The sequence below is a fragment of the Alligator sinensis genome, unplaced genomic scaffold (genome assembly GCF_000455745.1).
Source record: "Alligator sinensis unplaced genomic scaffold, ASM45574v1 scaffold535_1, whole genome shotgun sequence".
In the NCBI taxonomy this organism is placed as follows: Eukaryota; Metazoa; Chordata; order Crocodylia; family Alligatoridae; genus Alligator; species Alligator sinensis.
Window position 1 is genome coordinate 1,796,979 of NW_005842157.1, and position 21,032 is coordinate 1,818,010.

Consider the following 21,032-nt stretch of genomic DNA (forward strand, 5'->3'; position numbering starts at 1 on the left):
GCAGAATATAAGGTTTTTCTTTGAAAAAAGAGAAGCCTGGGCTTCCTGCAAGTCTTTTGGGTAGCAAAGTACTTAGTAAACTTCTAGCTTCCAGTTCATAGTATGTATTTTTTCTTGTTAAGTCTTAGTTATTAACCAGTGATACATAGTTTTTGTAGTGCTAAATGTAGAAGTAGATCAAGAAGCATTGTATTTAAACCGAGTTCATTTTGTATGTAGTCAAGCAGTTAGTGAAGTTCTGTAAATTATTTGTTATTTATACATTAATTTCTGTAATTTACTTTAAAATTAATTTATATATTAAACATTTATAAATAAGATCTGGTTGAACAGTATACTTGTAAATGTGTCACAAGTGAGAATTCTTCTGTGAGAGAAAAGGAGAAAAATGTAACGAAGGTTGTAGGAATAATTTTGTGATTAATTATGTCTGTAGTATATACTAATTAATAGTTGGTTTTGTCCTCTCTTATTCTTTGTGTTGTTTATGTAATTGTTCTTTTAAATGTTTTTAATAGGAATGAAAATTAGATTATAATGACTGGTTTCTCAGTAATTTTTTTCCCTTGATATTTTTGTTGTGTTGAGAGTGGCTTTCATTTGTGTGTTATGGATTGGCAGGTGTAACTGCTAACCTTCATTTTAAGATGCTTGGAAGAGACATTTAAACTTCTCTGTGGAGTGGGCTGGTTGAAGTTGGATACCTCCATAAACAAAAGTACTTGTAAAGCACAGAGTAACTACTTAGGTCACAAAAAGAGTAGCTTAGTATCTAGAAGAAAATGAAGTTTTAGGAGGAATTTGAATATAGTCTGGCCTGGTAGTATTAAGCTTTCTGTGTACAGAAATGGGAAGCACAGGGATAGGCAAAATATGGCTTGTGGGCCAGATCCAGCCTATCAATTGATTGTATCTGGCCCGCTGCTGCCCTCAGTGCTCCGCATGAGGCCAAGCCTGTGCTGTGCTCCCGTCTGGGGCAGCCCATGCCTGCTGACAGCACTACTGTAATCAGTGCACACAGCTTTCTGTTGGGGCTGCCTTCCACCCACAGGTGACTGCCCATCGGACTGGGTGGGTGCAGTGGGTGGAAAGCGGCCTGGAGCTGAAGTCCTGCACTCTAGGGCAGGAGCTGCCCATCTGCAGCTTCCTCCCAGTCTGGCTGGGCATGTGGTGACCAGCTCGTGCACCCATGGCCATAGCTGCTTCCCCATGATACCTGCTGCCGGGAGTGGCATAGCAGGGGCAGGGGCAGGTGGCGGAGGAGGAACCACTGAAGGTAGGAGAGATCCAAGCAGTACCTGGGCATTTGCAGCAGTGCTGTGCAAGCTGGCTTGGGCTGTGCCATTAGCAGTGTGGGGCAGGCATGGGGTGGGGGCAGGCAGGAATATGGTGCAGGCTGCCCTAGGCAGGAGTGGGTGCGCTTCAGCCCTATGTGGAGCACTACGGGGTCAGCCATGGGTGACCACACCTGGAGGAGGGAAGGAAGAGCTCACTCAATTCCCAGCTGGCTCCCAAGACCTAATATGTAGACAGCCCCCAAACACATGCACAAACCCAACCCCACACTCCCTCCGTCCCCTACCCACCTCTACACACACTCATCCTCCCCCCCCACAATGTACAAGGGTAAGACTATTTTGAGCTATTATGCAATTGCCTCTATATATACTAGCCAAAAAACATAAATCAGGACAACAATTACTTTTTGAAGTGAGATTAAAATATATTATAGTAGATGTTTGATTTTTATCAAGATTTGTATGTTTTAATCTATAATTTGTTAAAATGATATCTTCTGAAAGGTTTCAAGTGTGTGGCCCTTGTCAGCTCACTAAAACTCATTGGGCTCCTATACACATTTAGGGAGGCTGCTCTGATGCTCCATAATTACAGTATGTTGGAGCAGAGTCCATTAATCAAGTCTGCTGGAGCATGGAAATTACACATGACACTGGTATTGTCAGTGCATATCAGTATTAGTGCCCCTGCCAGGGTGGCTAAAAAAATCAGTGATTTATTATTATTTTATTTTTTTTATTTTTTTAAATAAAAAAATCAGATTGTTTTTATTTAAATCAGTTTTTTTAATTTAATAGTATTTTTAATTTTTTTTAAGGTGCTTTAAAAAAACCCAAACCCTATATAAAGATAGTTTTAATTTAAGATATGATAATGCTCAAAAAGATCATGGAGTAAGGATTATAAATTCTAATTATATACTATTTGAGACAATATAGTCGTATAATATGTAATCTGTGTAACTTTAGGTAAGCTTTATAAATAGTTCACAACAGGCCATGGATTATATTAGGGGCCCAATCTTATAGGGTTCTCAGAGGCTCCTTTGTAGATTACTAAAGATTAAAGAAAACTGCTCTACCCAGTGGGACTTGGTACTCAGTTTAGAAGATCCCATTAAGCATCTCTGTGATGCTTAGTTTCAGTTCTTAAACTCTGGATTTGTCTCTCCAGAACTAACAACTGCCTGTTAACAGCAGTATATGGAGACTCAAGAGAACAGATCTGATTTCCTACCCTTCAGCCCTCTTGTCTCTGAAAGTTTGTTTACACAGAGTCAAGCCCTTAACATTCTCTAAAAGTGCAAAATTTCAAGAAGTTAAATGAATAGAGGATTTCTACAAAAAGTGCATTCTTGTTGTTTGATAACAATGATTAAATCAAGGCTTCCTGACGAGTGATTTAAATCATTATTTAAAGCCATTTGATTTGAATCAAATCCACCCTGGTCCCCATGCTGAAAAATGACAGTGGGGCGTTTTAAACTAAAGTTTATTTGACGAGCTTTAGTTCAAAGTGCCCTGCTGCCATTTTTCAATGCAGGCACACTGATGCATGTTATGCTCCAGGTGTTTTAATTAGCGCAGGTCTCAGAGCTGCACTAATTAAAGCAGCGTCCTTCCCCCTAACTCCCAGAGTATGTCTGTAAATGCCCATTAAGTGGACCTCCAGCTGAAATAAGTGCGCACCCCTGGGTAAGCAGGAGAACCTCAAGTTGAGAGAAGGGCATATAAGAGCTTTTAAAGGTGATATGACTGTTAGTTTAAGGAGGAGCAGAAGAAATAAGTAGACTTCGAATGCTAGAATAACAATGAGGCTGAAAAGACTATGAACAAAGGCAAGGAACATTTTTCAATTTATAATTATTTTTGTCAATTTTTCTTATGCTATTTTGGTTACCCAAAGCCATAACATTTGTCTCACTGTCATCATAGTGTATTAAATTAGCTTTGACTGGAATTACTGATGCAGTTAATAAAAGTGAATTAAATTGATATTTTTTAAGTTTATTGATTAGTTTATCCAAGAAGGGATTGAACAGATTCTTGGAGGAAAGGGACTTCAGTAGCTATTGAGCATGGGACTTCAGGATACAAGCTCTGAATCAGAACTTCCTAGACCTTAAATGCTGGAGGCTGCAAGTGCGAGAGGAACAGTGGGGGGGGAAAAACTCCTTAGTCATATCCAGTTTGCTCTCCCTTCCAGCATCTGCTTTCTGTTGCTGTGTGTCACAGGATACTGAGCAAGATGGACCTGTGGTTTGACCCAGTAAATAGCAATCCTCAAGTTCTTATCAAATAATAGATTTAACATTTATTAAGCTAATTCCCCCAAATATACGTCAAGGCAGATTTCGTCCATTAACTGTGCTCCCTTAACCCAATTTAGTATCCACAGGAGTGTCATGTTCTTTTTTTTCTCTGCCCGTTTGTCTCTGACAGTTTCTTTTATGTTTCCATCAATGTTAAGCTTTTGTGTTTCTTCATCTCTATAATAATTCAGTCGCTTTTTCCCCCTAGACATCTTGATGCATATCTCACTATCTTCTACTCATCTCTGCTTTTGAAGTAAATTTAAAATTTAAATTTGTTCTTAAGTGTAAGCTCATAAAACTTGTACTTTCCTTCAGTTCAATGTCTAACTAAAAAAGTTTTTCAGATTGTCTGGTTTAGAAGCAGGAGATTATTATTTAGCAAAATCAAGAATAACTATCACATTTCCAAGTAAGCATCTTGTTTGCCTTCTCCCCTATAGAACACTGACTTGATAGGACATTTTTTCCATTGCTAAAACTTCCCAGACTTTTTAAAATCAGTCATTGATTTTTAGGGGTGTCCTTCCTCTTTCAGGCTTTTGCAGTTGTAATTTTTGTAGCTACTAGAACAGTGGTTGTGAGCTGGGATGCCACAATACTGTTGGGTGTTCTGGGGCCCCTTTAGGGGTGCTGTGGTGGTAGCGGCTAGGTAAAACTGTCCAGAGTGCTCCCCCCGCATTAGGTCTCTCTAATCAGCCTAAAACAAGCAGCAAAGTTGTCTCCTGCTATGCAGCTCTTTCTGGTCCTTCCATCTCCTGCTTCTCCTGTCCACTTGTTTCCAGGGGTCAGTATTGGGGGTGCTAGACTAGAAAGAGCTGCACTACATGAGGTGGTACCTGCCTGCTTTAGGCTGATTAGAGCCTAATTCAGGAGGATTGTGCACATACAGAACAGCCCTTCTTGGGCAGTTTCATAGACCTTCCTGGTAGTAGAACCTGACTGAGAAGCACTTGGGTAAGATGAGGCAGCACTAGAGGTGCACTGAAATATCGGTGGCATATCAGCATTGATAAAAAGAAAATTAATATTAATCGGCCGTCAGCTTCTTCTGGCTAGTGTAGCCAGTAGTGTTACCAATAAATGCTGTGTGCATGTGTGCAACTGCAGCATGCATGTATCCAGGAATGCTGTCAGGAAGCTTGGAGAGTAGCATCTGGTTGGTAAGTGGGGATGAGGGAGGGAGTGGGGCAGGGGCTGGCACTACCCAGCTAGGGTGGTGAATGCAACCCTGGGGCTTGGAGTGGGATGGAGCCAGGGGAGGCTTGTCCAAGGGGTATGGGAGGCTGGGGAGGAGGGCAGCACCCTGCTGCTGTGCGTACCCCCGGAGAAGCTATGTGCCCACTTGGATTTGTGTGCAGGGCAAGGGTGGGCTGCACGCTGTGGGCTTGGACCAGGGGCTGCACCAGCTTCTTTCTGGCGGGGTGTGTGGCTGGGGCAGGCTCGGCTGCGTGGGACGGGTGGCAGCAGCACTGGGAGGTGGGGCTATGGGGAATTTTGGGGTTGCTCTAGCTCCCCAAGCTCTCCCTTAGCGCTGCCCCTGCTCAGGGCACTGTGCTCTGCTGCTTTCCCTCAGGAGCCCTGTGCTGGCAACACAAGGGGACAACAGCAGAGCAGAGTGCCCCGAGCAGGGGCAGCGCTGGGGATCTCACCTGATCCTGAAGATTTACAATTTCTGAGAGACTTGCTCATATCTAGTATCTCTTCAGGTCGTCTGGTTCTAGCCTAGGCAAATTTGCTTTAATTAGGTATTTACGTACTGAGTTTAGGATTTGCTGGATCTACAGAATAAGGATTCTTATAAGTTACAAATGTTCCACACGTGGCTTTTGAGTTGGTTGCCTAGTCATTTTTGAGCTCTCCAGACAGGGTGTGTAGTTTTATTGTTGTTTAATTTTTTTTTAATGTGTTTACTAATCATCTATTACTTTTGTTTCCCTCATTATAATATAGTTGTTCTGTATATCTTAGTGCTTTTTCTGTCCTTTCGGTTTGTAACATCTAACTTGTTTTTAATTTCTATTATTATATATTTTCTGTGATTGATTAATCTGGTGTAATGTTTTAAGTCTTTGTATCTCACTAGTTAGATTTTTCGTTTCTTCTCTTCTAATCTTTCTTTGGTGAAGCTCTTTATTTATTAGCTTGCCTCTGGTGATGGCCTTGAAAGAATCCTATAAAACTTTTTTTTTTTTTTTTTTTTTTTTTTAAATTTTATTTATATTATTCTCAGCGAGGCTGGTCTAACCATTAGACGAGCTAGGCAGTCGCCTGGGGTGCCAAAATTATATGCAGAACAAAATAACAGGAACATCATTCTAAATAACAGCGCTGGCTGGCTGTTATAATTGTGTTAGGGTTAATGAAAAATGTGAAACAATCGGTTAAAAAAAAAAAAAGTTTTATATTGTTTTACTAGCCAATTGCCCATCAAGAATGATGATAATATTATTATGATATAATATTAGAATTGTTCATTTCAGATATCAAATAAGTACATCTTATTTTCCTCTATATTGGAAGTGGTGGGGGCGCCGAGGTACACAGTTCACCTAGGGTGCCAATTACCCTTGGACCGACCCTGATTCTCAGTGAATTAGAGCATTTCTTCTCTAATAGTGCAGACTCTTTTTCTGGTCATACACAAGTGGGATGCTCAGTCACCAAGTCTTCATTTTGGGTGTGATCTCTCAATCAGTAATAAACAATTTTACTGGTCCATCGTCTGATGAGAAAATTCCACCTTGTTTTGCTGATGTCACATTGTTAAGTAATGAATTGGAATTTGGGATCATATCTATTCATATATATATATATAGTTTGTGTGGTGTTGAATAACGAGAAGATTCTCTTTTGGACTTAAACATCTCCAGAAGTCACAGTGTTCCAGAGTAACATACTCTGGGTATTTGCTTTGATGCTTCATATAGCCATATAATTTAGAACACTTACGAATACTTTTTTTGGATCAGATTCAGCAACAAAAAATTGCTGTGCCTTTTGTGCTTCAGTATAGAACAGGGGTGGTCAACCTGTGGCATGTATGCCACAAGTGGGCATCCCCAGTAATAGCAAACTATGCAGGGAGCAGAAAGTAGAGCAGCAGACGGGGCAAGGGCTTAGGTCAGGGAACAGAAAGCAGAGCATCCACTCAAATAGGGGGAAGTGATGGGAGTGGCATTTGGGGAGAATGTGGGGCAAATTTGTGGCACACCTGCCAAAAAGATTCCCCCCCAGTGGTTTAGGATAATAGAAAATCTAACCATATTTCTAAGTTTTTACAACAGATTGTTTCCAGTCTGCTCTGTGATACTGCACTTGGATAAACCAGAAGTATTTCTACATCCGTTAACTTAGTATGCTGAATCAAAATTGGTTAGCATATTTCATTTTCTGTAATGCTGATCTTCACCTTCTCTTAGGAGGAAAGGTCCCTTGTAACAAGGTTTGAAGGTAACCTTGTGTATCTTTTTCTGTTGAAGGTAACCATTGCAGTTTCCTGCTTCATAAATATATAAATAGGCTTTTTTTCTATATAAAAATCTGGTTTTAATTTTCAGTGCCTCATAATTTGACTGTAAAATGTGCTGTGGTCTGACATTTTTACAATATAATCTCTAACAAACATAAATATTAAAAACAAAACAAACCCCTAAACTAAGTTATCTGTTTATAATTGTTCCTTTCCTATGATATCCTATTAGTCTCAAGTTATTTTTAATGTTTTTGTTTTCACTGAAGGTTGCTAGTCCAATGTTTTCTCAGAAGGTAACTGTAAAAAGGTGGTCTTTTTGTATAGTACAGGTTTCCCTCCCACTTATGCGGGTTTTGTATATGTGAATTCGCTCTTATGCGATGACCCTTTTTGTGAACAAAAAATTTGTTACATTTGAAGTTCATTCACTCTTATGCAATCAGTGTGGTACAAGCCTGCAGTCATCTGCTTTGTGCAGTGCATTGTGAGAGTGATGTTCATCAAAATATAATCTCCTGTATGGATCTGTGCTCCATGCTCGTTGTCTGTGACACATGTTTTTGTAGTTGCCATCCTCTTTATGGTAACATTCGCCACCCCCCTGGGCATGCGTGTACTGTTTGCTGTTGGGGAGCACCAACATTGTCTTGTAGAAGTGGTAGAAATGAGATTGGGGGTTAGTACAGTCAAGGTCCTGGAATGTATCCATATTTGTTAAATTGTAAAGTGGGTTCCCTTTATGCAAATTTGAGTTATGCATTGTTTTCCAGGAATGCATGCACAGCATAAAGCAAAAGAAACCTGTATCTTGATTTGCTTAAAAATTGTAGATGTCTGGACCTTGCCATTCTGTCACGGGGGTGGATGATGCTCTTGCTTGTTTTACTGGAATAAATAGTAGGTAAGAACATGTTCTGGTATTTGAACACGTTTGGGAAAGGTGTTAGTATTTAGGAACCATAGGACGTACGCAGGTTTCTACCTTGTTTGCTGTTTTAAAGGGTTTCATGAGATTAGATGGCTTGTACAAGGGGTGGACCACTAGAATTGTTGCCTGGATATTTTGTTGATGGATCCTTTGGAAATGCCCGAGGCAGGTAATGAGTTGGATTTGAAAGCTTTGAAAGAGGTGATGAAGAAATACTTAATTCACATATTTAATTGGGACAGTGAATTGATAAATAGTTACAGGCCTAAACAAAGGAATGCAGTTGTTATAGTACCACAGGGAGGATATTTTTCATGGTATGTGATGGCCTGGAAGATGAGCTGTTCAGATGACATGAGCGAGAAGGTCAGCTCACACCCTTAATTAGGAAATGGAGTTATCCAGGAACTAGCAATTGGATTATGCATTTACAATAAGTGTTGTATTCTAGTTTTTCTGGCCAAGGAACTTAAGTAATAGAAAATGTTGCACTGAAAATAGATAATGGTAAAGCATAGCAAAAAAAACCCCCCCAAAACAAAGCAGGGAGGGTGGATAGAGGGAAAGAAAACCAAACATCTCTCAGGTTCTTATTTATTAGCAGAAAGTTCTCTTTTCAATGTAGGTCACTGTTAGAAAAATTAAAGAAAGGAAGAATTTTTTTCTCAGTTTTCATTACATTAAAAAAATTCCATTTGTTTATACACTGGAACAAGAATATAAGATAATGTGTGGAGTTAAAACTTGTGGCCACAACCTGGGTTCCATATAAAACAATAAAAAATAATTTAGCATGCTATGTGCTGATCACAAAGACTTGTACTGATAGAAACAAAAAAACAAACTTCCTAGAACAATTCTGGAAGTATTTATAGAGGGGAGAACAGATACTAATTTTGTATTAATAAGAGAACAAAACCAAAAAAGACTGTTACTTATGGCTCTTTACAAAAGTCTACATATATCATACCCGAATCATTGTTCTCAGCTTTGTATATTACAGGAAGGGTGTTGAATTGGAAAAAAAACAGTTAAGGGGAAACTACAAGGAATGATAATGGATTTCAAGATTTTATAAGTAGAAGAAAGTTCAGGAAAACTTTCCTTATTTACAATATGTATGCAGTATCCCAAGTTATTTTCCCTTGAAGATATTTATTTCTTACTAAAATACTGCTTGTGAAATAAGGACTGTATTTCTTTTGGGCTGTAAGAAATTCAAATAAGGACATTTTAAAATTTCTAGTAGACTAAAGGTGGAGTCCATAAAAATGATCAAATGTGACATAATGGGAAGGTAAGACTAATTAATTAAATCCTCGTACATGCTATAATATAGAAAAGATTTGGTGAGGAATAAGCTGTTGCCATGTGAAGTTCTTAAGCCATGCAGGAAGGGAACTTAATTTCTGTACTACCCTCTGGGAATGGGTGGGGAATCTGGGGGAGAGCTGAGATAAGGAAAAATTGTGTGGTCATATCATGCCTTTGGGTGAAATGAGCATGATACTGTATATGAAACTGGTGATTAAATAACTTTGGCAGTATGTCCTATTCTGAAAACTCTACTATGTATTTTGTAGTACTTGTATAATAGTGTGGGTCGACTATGCAAAGTTACCTTATGAATTTTTTGCTTGTTTGTTTTTATCTGGAAGAAATGATCTTTACTGTCTTAATGGTTTTAAAGTGGTGAATATTTCTGCTGAAATTCAGCTCTTTGGAACTGGAGAAAAGAGAAGTAGATCCTCCTTGCTCAATATTTATAAAGCATTAGCAACTGTAAGTCAGTAGGCATTGTATAAATAGAAAATGACAGTTGCTCCCCCAAACAACTTGTTAATGTTTATACATTTGCCATCTTTCCTATTGTCTAAAACAGCCCGTGTTTTCTTATAGGTTACTTCTGGGATGCTTCAAAGGCTCACAGATGTCTAGTTATCTATTTTAAAGCATGCTGAATGCTTACATACTTTTGAGTGCAGGCCTAATTCTGCATGTTTTTAAGTGTTACCTTAAGTTTTTTGCATGTAGGTAGTCCTATTGAAATTCAGTGGAGCTGTTCACTAACAATGTTACTAATGTGACAAAATTTGCATGATCAGAGTTGTAATTTGGACTGCTCATGTGAATATCTAAATTTTATTTAAAACTAATTGGTTCAAATGAAATGCGGCTTTAAGTTTTGAAAAATTGCTGTTGAATAAAGCCAAGGACTACTTGGAAATTAAAATAGCTCTACAGAACTACCTCACAGATTTTCATATTTTATGCTTTTCAACCTGAGTAGGTCATTATAGTATTTATTTTCAGTGCCTCTGAGTGAATTGTGTTTTTTGTTTTGTTTTGTTTAAGGGCTAAAATCATCCGTCTTCGATGACTGTAGGAAGGAAGAAGAATGGAAGGTATGTTTTAGTGGTGTAACATTTTAGAATGACTTAAAACCAATAACTATAACAGAGCACAGTAACTTCAGCCATTAAGACCTAATTGTTACGTTTCTTGTATTTTCTGCTTTAAACGTTTAACTCTAATTTGTCTATTTGGTGTGGTAAAAAATGTCCCTCAATTTGCTGAAATATTTTACATCACTGTTATAAAGAGATTTTTCCAAAAGTGACCTGTGGTAGGTAGACAAATGGGTTGGTCTTTTTTCTTTCTTAATATAAAACACAGGCCAAAAAGATTGTTCTGTTGTGGTTTTTTTTTTTTCTCTCTTTTAAATGCAGGCTTTGTCCTACTTTATTTTTTTCTCTGAAGTTTTTCATAGTTACCTTTGTGTATTCAAATCCACTAATGGTAGCAATGTACTGGCATGTGTTGTCTCTTTGGGATTTGACAATATGGTGCTTAACACAGGCAATAGCATAGAGCCCTAGCTGAACGAGTATGTCAGCTTTGCCAGTGAAATTACACTGCTGGTAGAAATTATGGATTACTTCTGACAAAAAGCCAAGTCTTGTATCTCATGATTCTGATTTGTTGGTAAGAATTAATTGTTGTTGTTATTACTTAGTCTATTTAAAGTTTTGCTAGCATTTCAGGATTTCTTTATACTTAATACAGAAATTTTAAAAGTCACTTTTTTTTTTTAAATTTTAAAAGCCTCTAAGTCTGATATAGAAATGCCTGTAAGGCAGCAGTTCCAAAATTAGGGGTCCCCAACTGAGTAAGATAATAACACTTATGTGAGGTTGTGATCACCACAGAAAATTTAGTTGCAACAGTTGCAGTGACGGTGGAAGTGGGCTTTCATACTGGGAGAGACTGATTCATTGCTCTAGGGGTTTGCTTATGTCTATGTAGATTAAAATTCAGGGGCACTGTGAAGGCTAGTACTTCTATTTTTTTTAACCCTAATTCTAAAATAAAATTTCTGGATTGTTACACAAATAAGCAATGAACAGAAAGATTCTACAAAGTAAAAACACTACAGAGGAAGGTTCAGAGGAGTCTAAAATCAAACTGATCTGAAGAGAGGAAGGTTGGATTCCAGAGGACCTTTTAAAACAGCAGATTCTGCAGGCAGTTAGAGCCTTAAAGTTGCTAATCCAAGCATGTTGGAACATCAGCACATTGAGTGAGGGGAGTCTAGTTTTATCTCAATTGCCTTGTCATGGGAACTAATTAAGCAAGTGTGTTCTACAGGCACTAATAATAAAACTTCCATCTGAAATACTATATGCAGTTCTGAATTGCTTATTTTTAAATTATGTGAATATGGACTAGAAAAGGTGTAGTGAAAGTCTGGTAAGCTATCAGATGAATGGAGAGCCCATCATTCGAGAGAAGACTAGCAGGTAAAGAAAAATTATATGTTAAATATATCATGCGGGTAAATTCCAGATAGGGAGAAGGACTCTAAATCAGTGGTTCTCGCCCTTTTTTTTGTACCAGGACCCATTTGTAAACATCGATGCTGAGTCCCAACTCAGCAAATAGTTTAAGTAAAAAAAACAGCTCAGTGGCCCTGCTGGTGCCCCTCACTCCCGACCTACTGTACCACAGCCCCGGGCCCCAGCCCTCTGTTGCGTGGTGTAGGGGGTATGAGGCATGTGGGAGCACATCCCTCCCCCCCCGATTTGTGCACCCACAGAGGGCATAGTGCTGCAGCCTGGCTGGATCAGCATTGGCAGGAGCTGTCCTCTGCAGCCTAGCAGACAGAACTCCATGCAGGAGGGCAGAGTGGGGCAGTGAGACTTATTGCTGCTACTGCTGCTGGAACTCCTGTGCCAGCCACGCCTCCGCAGCACAAGGAGTAATGGATGTGGATGGGATGTGTACTACCCTCACCTTTTCCTGCTACCAGCTGCTCGTGCATCAGGCCACAGATCTACCTTGCCACCATGGCCTAGCCGCTGCTGCCACTCCCCTCAGGCCACAGCTGTACCCCAGAGAGGAGATGGAGTGACAGGCAGTGTCACCTGTGCTCTCCCACCCCCCCAGACATATCATCTGTGCCCCCCTCCTACCCCATAGACGAGGAGCTGCAGGAGCGGCTCTCCATGCTGGCTGGCTGCCATGTGCATGTGTCCATGCACACATGCCTGTGGCACCCCCTGCCTGATAACCCTCCTCCCACTTCCACAGCTTCTGCAAGGGAAAATCCATTGTTTTCTCCTTTAAAGGAGAATCCATTTTTAACATTCGTTCGTTCATTTTTATTTTTTTTTTTTAAAGCTGGTTCCCAACCCTTTCATATATTCTTGCAACCCACTTTTGGGTCGTGACCCACAGGTTGAGAAATGCTGCTTTAAAGAACAAAGTTGGCACAATAACAAATAGATATAAATTGGCTGTGAATAAATTTAAACTAGCAAGTGGAAGCAGGTTTCTAACAATTGGAGGAGTAAGATTGTGAAATAGCCTTCCAGGAGCAGGAGGAAGAGAAAAAGCTGGCTAGTTTTGAGATGGAGTTTGAACAGTTTATGAAAGGATTATATGATGTGGCTGCCTGTGACAGCAGGAAACTGGACTATGACTGGAGGGGGGGAGGGGAGGGAAGGGAAATGGCTTCTAATCCTATGTAATAAAAATGGGCATCTTTACCGTGCGAGTATGATAGAAAAACAAGCTTGTGAAGTGAATAGATTTCAGTAACTAATTAAAGGTAACATTTAAAAGCATGAAATAACATGGTTTACAGTAAAGTGTATGTTGATACTGAATTAATTGTCTTAATTTGTTTTTGTATTTAGATAATCCTTTTAGATGACTTTACCACTAAACTGCTGTCATTATGCTGTAAAATGACAGATTTATTGGCAGAAGGAATTACTGGTAAGTGTAAAGTATCTGCTTTTTTTCTTTTTTTGTAATTTTAGGGGCAGATCAAATTTTGGAGGAAAAAGCAGCATTGTTGAAAAACTTATTTACTACTTTATTTTCTTGGCTGTTCATCAAGAATCGGGGGAAAAATGCCTACAGTAATGTAGTCTTAAAAGAACTTGTGAAATGCCATGGAGGCGAGTGGTAATATTTTTAAAATCCAGAATCTGGTCTGCCCTTAACCTGCCATTGTTGACTGGCTGTTTATTCATTAAACTATTTAATGTCAATTCAGTATAGAGTTGTTTGCCTGTATAGTCTTCTTAAAGCCTGATCTACTTAATCAGATTTAGTGTTTCCAGAAAAGCTTGCTGTTGTAAGCCAGCTTCTGTTGATGGATCAGGTTTTCGGTTTTTCTGCTTCAAACCTTCTCCAAGCAATTTTGATCAGGTACAGATTTTTCTGTACTATAAACAAACAGGAAAGTGTCTGATAACTTTAGGAAGGTAGCTAATGGAGGATATGTTAAGGTACAAGATGAACTTCTTGAGGGTGAGGTCTTCGTAGTTTGTTTCTTAGATCACCACTGTTTGCTGATCAGGTAGTTATGTTAACTACAACAGCGAAGTATAAAATAACAAGAATACTGTAATACTGCTGTATAAATCATCGTATGCTCTTACCCTGAATGCTGTATCCTTTCTTGAGACTCAGAACAGAATAAGAAACCCAGAAAAGGGAAACTAAAATTACTGAAGACAGTAGTGGTGGGGGGAAATGTATTGGCAAGGGAGGGGGTATCCAGTACAATTAAAAGTCAACAAGCTTAAAGTTGCTAAATGAAAATACATCTCTACAATGTATGAGAGATGTGGCAGTGGGTTCTATAGTTTACGAGCATCAAAAGCTTTCTAGAATGAAGTGGGCAATGAAAATATTCATGGATACAACAGGTTAGTTTTCATAAACATTTATTGAGCATAGTGCTATTAAATTCCCAGACTGTTTATAGCCTGGAGACTGAAGCTCTCTATGGAACAGTACAAGACATAGTCTGAAGCAAGACTTGTCTTCCTATATAACCCACCAGTGTTAGACCCTTGCTTTTTAAATCCCCTTCTTCCCCTCTTTCCCCCCCCAAAAAACAAACAAACAAACAAAAACCCAGTATTTATTCATTGTGTTTTGAAATATCTAGGGTTAACAGGGAAACCATTGGAAGGATGTAGGGCAGGGGTAGGCAACGTTTTTTGGCCAGAGTGATGAGAAACACCACAATGCCTACCTTGGAAGGTGCCAGAGTGCCAACATGGTAGAAAAACAAAATAAGGGCAAGGGGTACATGGCAGGATGCCTTGCTTGTGCCCCTGCCCCCCCAGCCCGGGCTCTGTGGTTGCCAGCAGCTACCCCGGCTGTGGGTAGCTGCTGGAACCTGGGCTGCTCCCAGCAGGGCTTGCAGCATCACAGCTGCCTGCTGGGAGCAGCCCGGGCTCCTAGCTGGCAGCAGCTCCCCAGAGCTGGGCTGACTGCAGCCAGGAGGCTCCAAACAGCTGTGCTGAGCTCCAGGCTCAGCTCTGCACCAGCGCTTGCAGGCATGCCTCGGAGTGGGCAGTGGCCTGAGGCAGTGCAGCACAGCTGTTTAGAGCCTCCCGGCTGCAGCCAGCCCCAGCTCTGGGGAGCTGCTGCCAGCCCGGAGCCCAGGGTGGTCCCAGCAGGCAGCTGGGACGCTGCAAGCCCTGCTGGGAGCAGCCCGGGCTCCATCACTGGCAGCAGCTACCCGGTGCCAGGGCTGGCTGTGGCGTGCCAAGCAAAATGACCTTGTGTGCCATACTTGGCACGTGTGCCAGGGGTTGCTGACCCCTGATGTAGGGTATGTGAAACTATTGATTGTAAAAAATATCCACTTTGTGCACGCGCTTACATGTGAAATTTGTTTGGCTCTTGTCCCGTTTCCAAAGACAGAAGTGGCTCAAGTCCAAAATGTGTGCTGCATAATTTCTTCTATCTTTATTCTGAAAACAGGAGTAAATTTATTAAGCCAGTCATTTGCAAGATGCTCCTTAAATACCGACCCCAATTATAAACTGTCTTTGACTTCAGTGGGACTCCAGATAAGGGTGTATAGAAGAGCTTGGAAAATTAACTTCTTAATTTGGTACATAAGAGCCTTGAATCCTCTTGTCTGTTTATATATACTCTGCTCCGCCTCTGGCCCCATGTGCTTCCTCCTCTTGCCGTTCCACCCCATGCTGGCACTGGCTCCCAGGGACAGGGAGGGGAGAGGAGCTTGCATGCAGTGGTGGCCGGCAGCACCCAGCGGCATGCAACATGCCTCCCCTCCCCCTCTCCTCCCTCCCTCGCCGCTGCCTACCCCTCTTTGCTAGCTGTTGTTGGGGAGTGGGGTCACTGCCACCAGAACCCTGACCCTGTTCCTGTTCCAGCTCCCCTCCCTTCGTCCCCCCACCCACTTCCTCTTGTCTTCCCTGCTGCCTCCTCCTCCCTGCTGACTGTTGTGGGGAGGGAGCGAGGCAGCATGGCAGCTCCCTCTGTCTGTAATGCATCAGGCCCTCGCAGCCAATCGGTGTGCACCCTCTTGGCAGCACATGTGCACTTGGCCCGGACCATTACAGATAGACAAACCTAAGGCTTTTATTATATTAGAATTCAGTCTAGAATGCTCTCTCATTTTTGTTTCTTTTTAAAAATTCTGTAGTCCAGTGCTTATTAAAACTCCATTAACTGGTGAAGTCAAGTATCTTAAGTTACCCATTTCAAAATGTGATTCTCTGTATTTTGTAGTTGTAGAGAATGTGTATAAAAACCGTGAGCCTGTCCCACACATGAAGGCAATTTATCTCATTACTCCAACCAAAAAGGTAAGTGTTCTGAGTAAAATCCAGTGAATTTGTTTACTTTGTTTTGCTTTTGTTAAGTCTTAACTATTCATGTGGCACTTTAAAGCATTGTAGCATTATGTTGCTTAACTATTACAGTTAGTTGCAACTCTGTGTCTTCAGTATTTACAAACAAAATGTTATGTGCATATCGTGGGTAAGTAATAGCTGGCTTATGTGTACCTTTTGTGATATAGAAGCAGTGTTTTCTTGTTTGGCTTCTTTCATGTGTTGCACCTATAGTTCTGGAATTATTGGTGAGCAGTAGTGAATGAGATATTATTATAGCTAATGGTATAAGAAAATCAAAACATTATAAGAATGCGATTTTTTTTTTTTTTTTTTTTTTCATGCAGTTTTTTTTTTCATGTTTGCTCCTAACAAGCTGCCCTCCAAGCTGTTGGAAAGAGCTGCCTGAGTACTACAGGAGAGGGGAAAAAATAATATACATCTCCAATTATTGAATCACTTTTCCATATATAACATTGACTCCTATATACAACTTTGAGAGATGAGAATATAGCTTTTTCTTGCTGTTTTTTTTCATGTGGGGGGATAAACTATAAATTTTGTTCTTACTTTTGTTATATATGATCAGAATTACACTATTTCTGGTTTCATTCTAATTGATTAAAAATTAAACTTTTTCTTGAAACTTGGAATGAGCAAACCTTGCTTACTCTAAGAGCAGGCAGAACAGACTTCTATGTTATCTTGGGTCCTTTTTTTCCTTTGTAGTTAATTACAATTTAGCATTTTTATCTTAAGTCTATAGATGGACTTATAAATGACTTCATGAGTAAATCATCTAGCAAATACAAAGCAGCATATGTCTATTTCACTGACTGTAAGTATTTGTATCTAATTTGATACCTCTGGATGTGTAAATAACAGTAATACTTTTTTTCTTGCTAATGACCTTGTCATGTACTAGTTGGTACATATGTCTAATATGCACCATCTCCAGAGAGGGGAATTTGGAAGCACAGCTTCTTTATACAGGTTAAGTTTGATAGATGATTAAGCACCTAAGTCTGTCTGTCCACTGGTTCATGCTGTAAAGCAGGAGTGACCAAGATACAGCCTGTGGAGCCATGTCATGTCATCCGGGTTTCGTGGCTCCCTGTGGGTCCAGAAATTTGGCAGCAAGGAACCAGATCAGGCCCAAGGACAGCCCCTGCATGCCAAACTTTTTTTAAAAGTTTTTATAACATGCCAGCTATATTTTCATACTAGAGACTGCATTGAAAGAAGATTTGAGCAAAATAGTGTACCTTCATTAGCCTTTCTGCAAAGACTAATGCTAACACCCAAAAAAGGTTTTTGAGGTGGGGAGGGGGAGTTTAGGGTTTCAGCTGTGGTCTGAGGAAGGGCATTTTGTGCCTGAAAGCTTGTCTTAAAACCTCCAACTATGTAGCTGGTCCAATAAAAAAAATTATCAAATAAACCTTGCAAGATCAAAATAGACGTAGGAAAATTCAGCCTCAGTTCCATGAGGAACTGACTTGGGAATTCTGTAGACCAACCTAATATTCAGATATTTAAGCCAGGGAGGTTTTTGCCTAGTCACGTTCTGACAGTTCAGACTTGAGTGTAGTTATTTCAGTGAATTGCTAACACTTTCAAATCTGTATGAAGTTTTTATACTATAAACTTATAACTAGTACTTAGAAGATAAAATGACAATAGTTCCATAAATGTAGATCTTTTTTCCTAGATTGCCCAGACAATCTCTTCAATAAAATGAAGTCTTCCTGCTCAAAGGCTATTAGAAGATGCAAAGAAATAAATATTTCTTTCTTCCCATATGAATCTCAGGTAAACTTCAAGTTCTTTTTCTTGGCTTAATCCCAGAAAACTACCGTATTTTGTTTCCAAGTGTGGAAGATTTTTTTTTCCACCCCCCTGGGCATTGTGACAAATGGCAGGCAGGGCTAGGGCTGGGATCACGAGGCAGTGACAGCACGGGGATGCAAATTAGCGCCTGTCATAGAGACGTGCGGGAAGTGGATCATGACTCTACTCTGAGTCCACGTTGTCATTGCTTTGCCATCCTGGCCGTGGCCTTGGCCCCTGCCTGCCTGTCTTGCTCCTAGATGCCATTCCCTGCCCGCCTGCAGCCGCATCCCATCTGCCTGGCCAAGTGTGGCTTGTTTCCAAGGGTCTTGGGCCAGTCTGCATGGAGACTCCTCCTGCCCGTCTACTCTTTTTGGCATCCCTAGCAGTGGGTGCAGAGTGGACAGTCTGGGGTGCCCGGGCAGTGGGACTTGGTCCAGTGGTGGCAGAGATGCTGGCAGTGGCACCTGGGTAGGGTGAGCCGCCGTGGCGGGGTCCGACAGGAAGGCCTGTCCAGCTGCTGCGCTGCTTAAATTCTGCTGTACATCTGGGGGCAGCAGAACTGGCTGCATGAGCCATGGCCCAGGTTGCCCCCTGCACTAGGTGGGGCCAAGGGACCTACCACAGGCCAGATAAAATCCCTGGTGGGCTAGATTTGGCCTGTAGGCCATATTTTTCCTAGCTCCTGGGCTAGGGGCTATGCCTTATCGCTCCCTTCCCCTCTCAGACTGGTCCAGGAAGGAAGAGGAGCAGCCACTGCTGCTCCTTGCTTCTTTCCCAAGCTAAACACTGCCCCGATTTGGGTAGAGGCTGGGGTTTTGCCCCGATTCTCACTCTGCTCTGCTCCCAGAGACCAGTAGCAGAATGGAGGCATCTACTTCCCCACCTTGTGCCCCAGAGCCTAGTCTGGGGCAGGTAACGAGAGTCTTTTCCTGCTGCTCCACCTGCCCTGGGGGCTGGGAGAAGTGGAGCAGGCACTGTTCCCCCTGCCTTCCTCAGACTGGGATCATCGCAGTCTCAGGAAGTCACAGAGAGCAGGGGTGAGGGAGTGACTGCAGACTGAACTGCTGTACTGCTCCCTCACTCAGAAGGATTTTTCCTAGTAAAGTGAAATTCTGTGCACTGCCACTGACCTTTACACACAAGGTTTTTTCCCCCCCCCTCAGTGTTATCAGAGAGTTTAACAGGACACTTCTTTCTTTTGGTTTAAAAAAATATATATCCTTCAGTGTCAATGAAAGTCTTTTAATTTTACTGTCATTTCACTATCCTGGTTCTCCAGAAAGCATCTATTACAATTAGAAAATAATTTGTAAATTCTAATGTGGAAAGAAAAGAAAAGAAGTTTCTGATTCTGCTTATGCCTTAGGATGAGGAGGCCTTCATGATCATAAACAAGCACCAGAGGGTATTTGTTGTTTTTGCTGCCTGACTTGAAACCCCTGAGCCCAGTTTGTATCACAATCCTAATTGGGGACTGGCAAGGATAGCCTAATGCAAAAATATTTTTTTCAGGTTTTAAGATTATATGAAGCTAGGGTATGAGGATTTTCCCCCTCATAGTTTATAAATATATATATATAGTTTATAAATATATCAAACTTTGGGTCCAAGCAGGTTGGGTACGATTACTTTGGCATTATATTCTATCATTCCATGCCAGGTATTGGATGGTATTTAGTTCCAGAGGCCTTGGGTTCCTCCATTTGTGCAGGCAGTGAAGAAGCTGAAATGTATAGTGTTGTTTGTCAGGGAGAAATAAATGGAAGACAATAATAGAGGAAAGAAAAGTGAAAACAAGAAACAAAGTTGAGCTCAAGAGGTAAGAGAAAAGGAGAGAGGATTGAGGTAAAATTGTATCGTTAGGCAATGACTTCGATTATAAGTTGTTTTTTTTAACCATGCAATTTTGCTCCAGAATATAGTCCTCAGGTCTTTGGCCATTATGATCTGGTAATAGATGTTTTAATTTGTAAAGAAATGTACAGTGTTTAAGCTATCTTTCTTGGCTATGATTTACTTAGGTGTTTACTCTTGATGTCCCAGATGCTTTCTACTGCTGTTATAGTCCAACTTTGGAAAAGACAAGTGATAAAGATGCCATGATGGAAACAGTAGCTCAACAAATTGTTACTTTATGTGCCACTTTAAAAGCAAATCCAGGAGTAAGATATAGAAGGTAGGGCAAAACTGTTACTGCTGTTTCTTTCATTTTAATTTAATCTCTTCTTGTATTGCTCAGAAACGGAAGAAAATTATCTGTTTTCTGAGAAACTCTTATTTTGATTGTTAAATTTTAATTTACAGCTTGAAATAAGTTTGTGATATGAACCCCCACAATATAAGCAGAGGAAAAGATTATTTATTTGTGCGTTTGAAAACAGCTCATGGGGTCAGGGTTCTGTTGCCGATTCTTTGCTCTTCATATCTCATCTGCTAACAGGTGACAATCTCAGGCACTGCAGTGGGAGGAACATCTTGCATGCGTCTTCTTCCCTGCATTTATGGGAGTATGTAAAGAGTAAGAATATGACCAAAGAAGCCATAAATCCGTTATGGAATGCAGAAGACAAACCAGTTATGGATGAAGCAGAGAAGGCTGAATTCATTTAATGCCTTTTTTACTTCAGCCTTCTTGAATAGGGTCAGCTACTACTTGTTGACCATGGTTGGCAGTAAAAATAGGAAAAGAGACAAACACTCTAGTGCAGGGATGGGCAATCATTTTGGATGCAGGTCATTCAACAAGTTTTGGTGAGCTGTCGAGGGCCACACACACACAAAATATTTCAGAAGGTATCGTTTTTGCGAACTATAGATTAAAAAAATTAAACTATAAATAATAAAATCATATTAAAAACAATCTAATATACCATATTTTAGTTAAATTTTAAAAATATTTTGTCCTGGTTTTTATGGGGGTTTTTTGAGTGATATATATATAGAGGCGATTGCATAATAGCTCAGACTAGTCTTACTTTTGTATATTGTCTGAGGTTTGGGTGTGCGCACATGTCTGGG

The 21,032-nt window shown here is 40.6% G+C and overlaps 1 protein-coding gene across 3 annotated transcripts in view; it reads left to right on the forward strand.

Moving 5' to 3' along the window:
• The window catches only part of STXBP3 (syntaxin binding protein 3), a 47,192-nt gene that overhangs the window by 2,860 nt on the left and 23,300 nt on the right, over positions 1 to 21,032 (forward strand). For 2 of the 3 annotated variants that reach the window (XM_006025645.3, XM_006025647.3), the window contains exons 2-7: positions 10,369 to 10,418; positions 13,212 to 13,293; positions 16,081 to 16,157; positions 16,944 to 17,022; positions 17,893 to 17,993; positions 20,036 to 20,190. In XM_006025645.3, the coding sequence (XP_006025707.1) occupies positions 10,369 to 10,418; positions 13,212 to 13,293; positions 16,081 to 16,157; positions 16,944 to 17,022; positions 17,893 to 17,993; positions 20,036 to 20,190 (544 nt within the window). Of the gene's footprint in view, positions 1 to 9,912; positions 9,951 to 10,368; positions 10,419 to 13,211; positions 13,294 to 16,080; positions 16,158 to 16,943; positions 17,023 to 17,892; positions 17,994 to 20,035; positions 20,191 to 21,032 lie in introns of all 3 variants that reach the window. The other variant, XM_025206489.1, reaches the window with a different exon arrangement.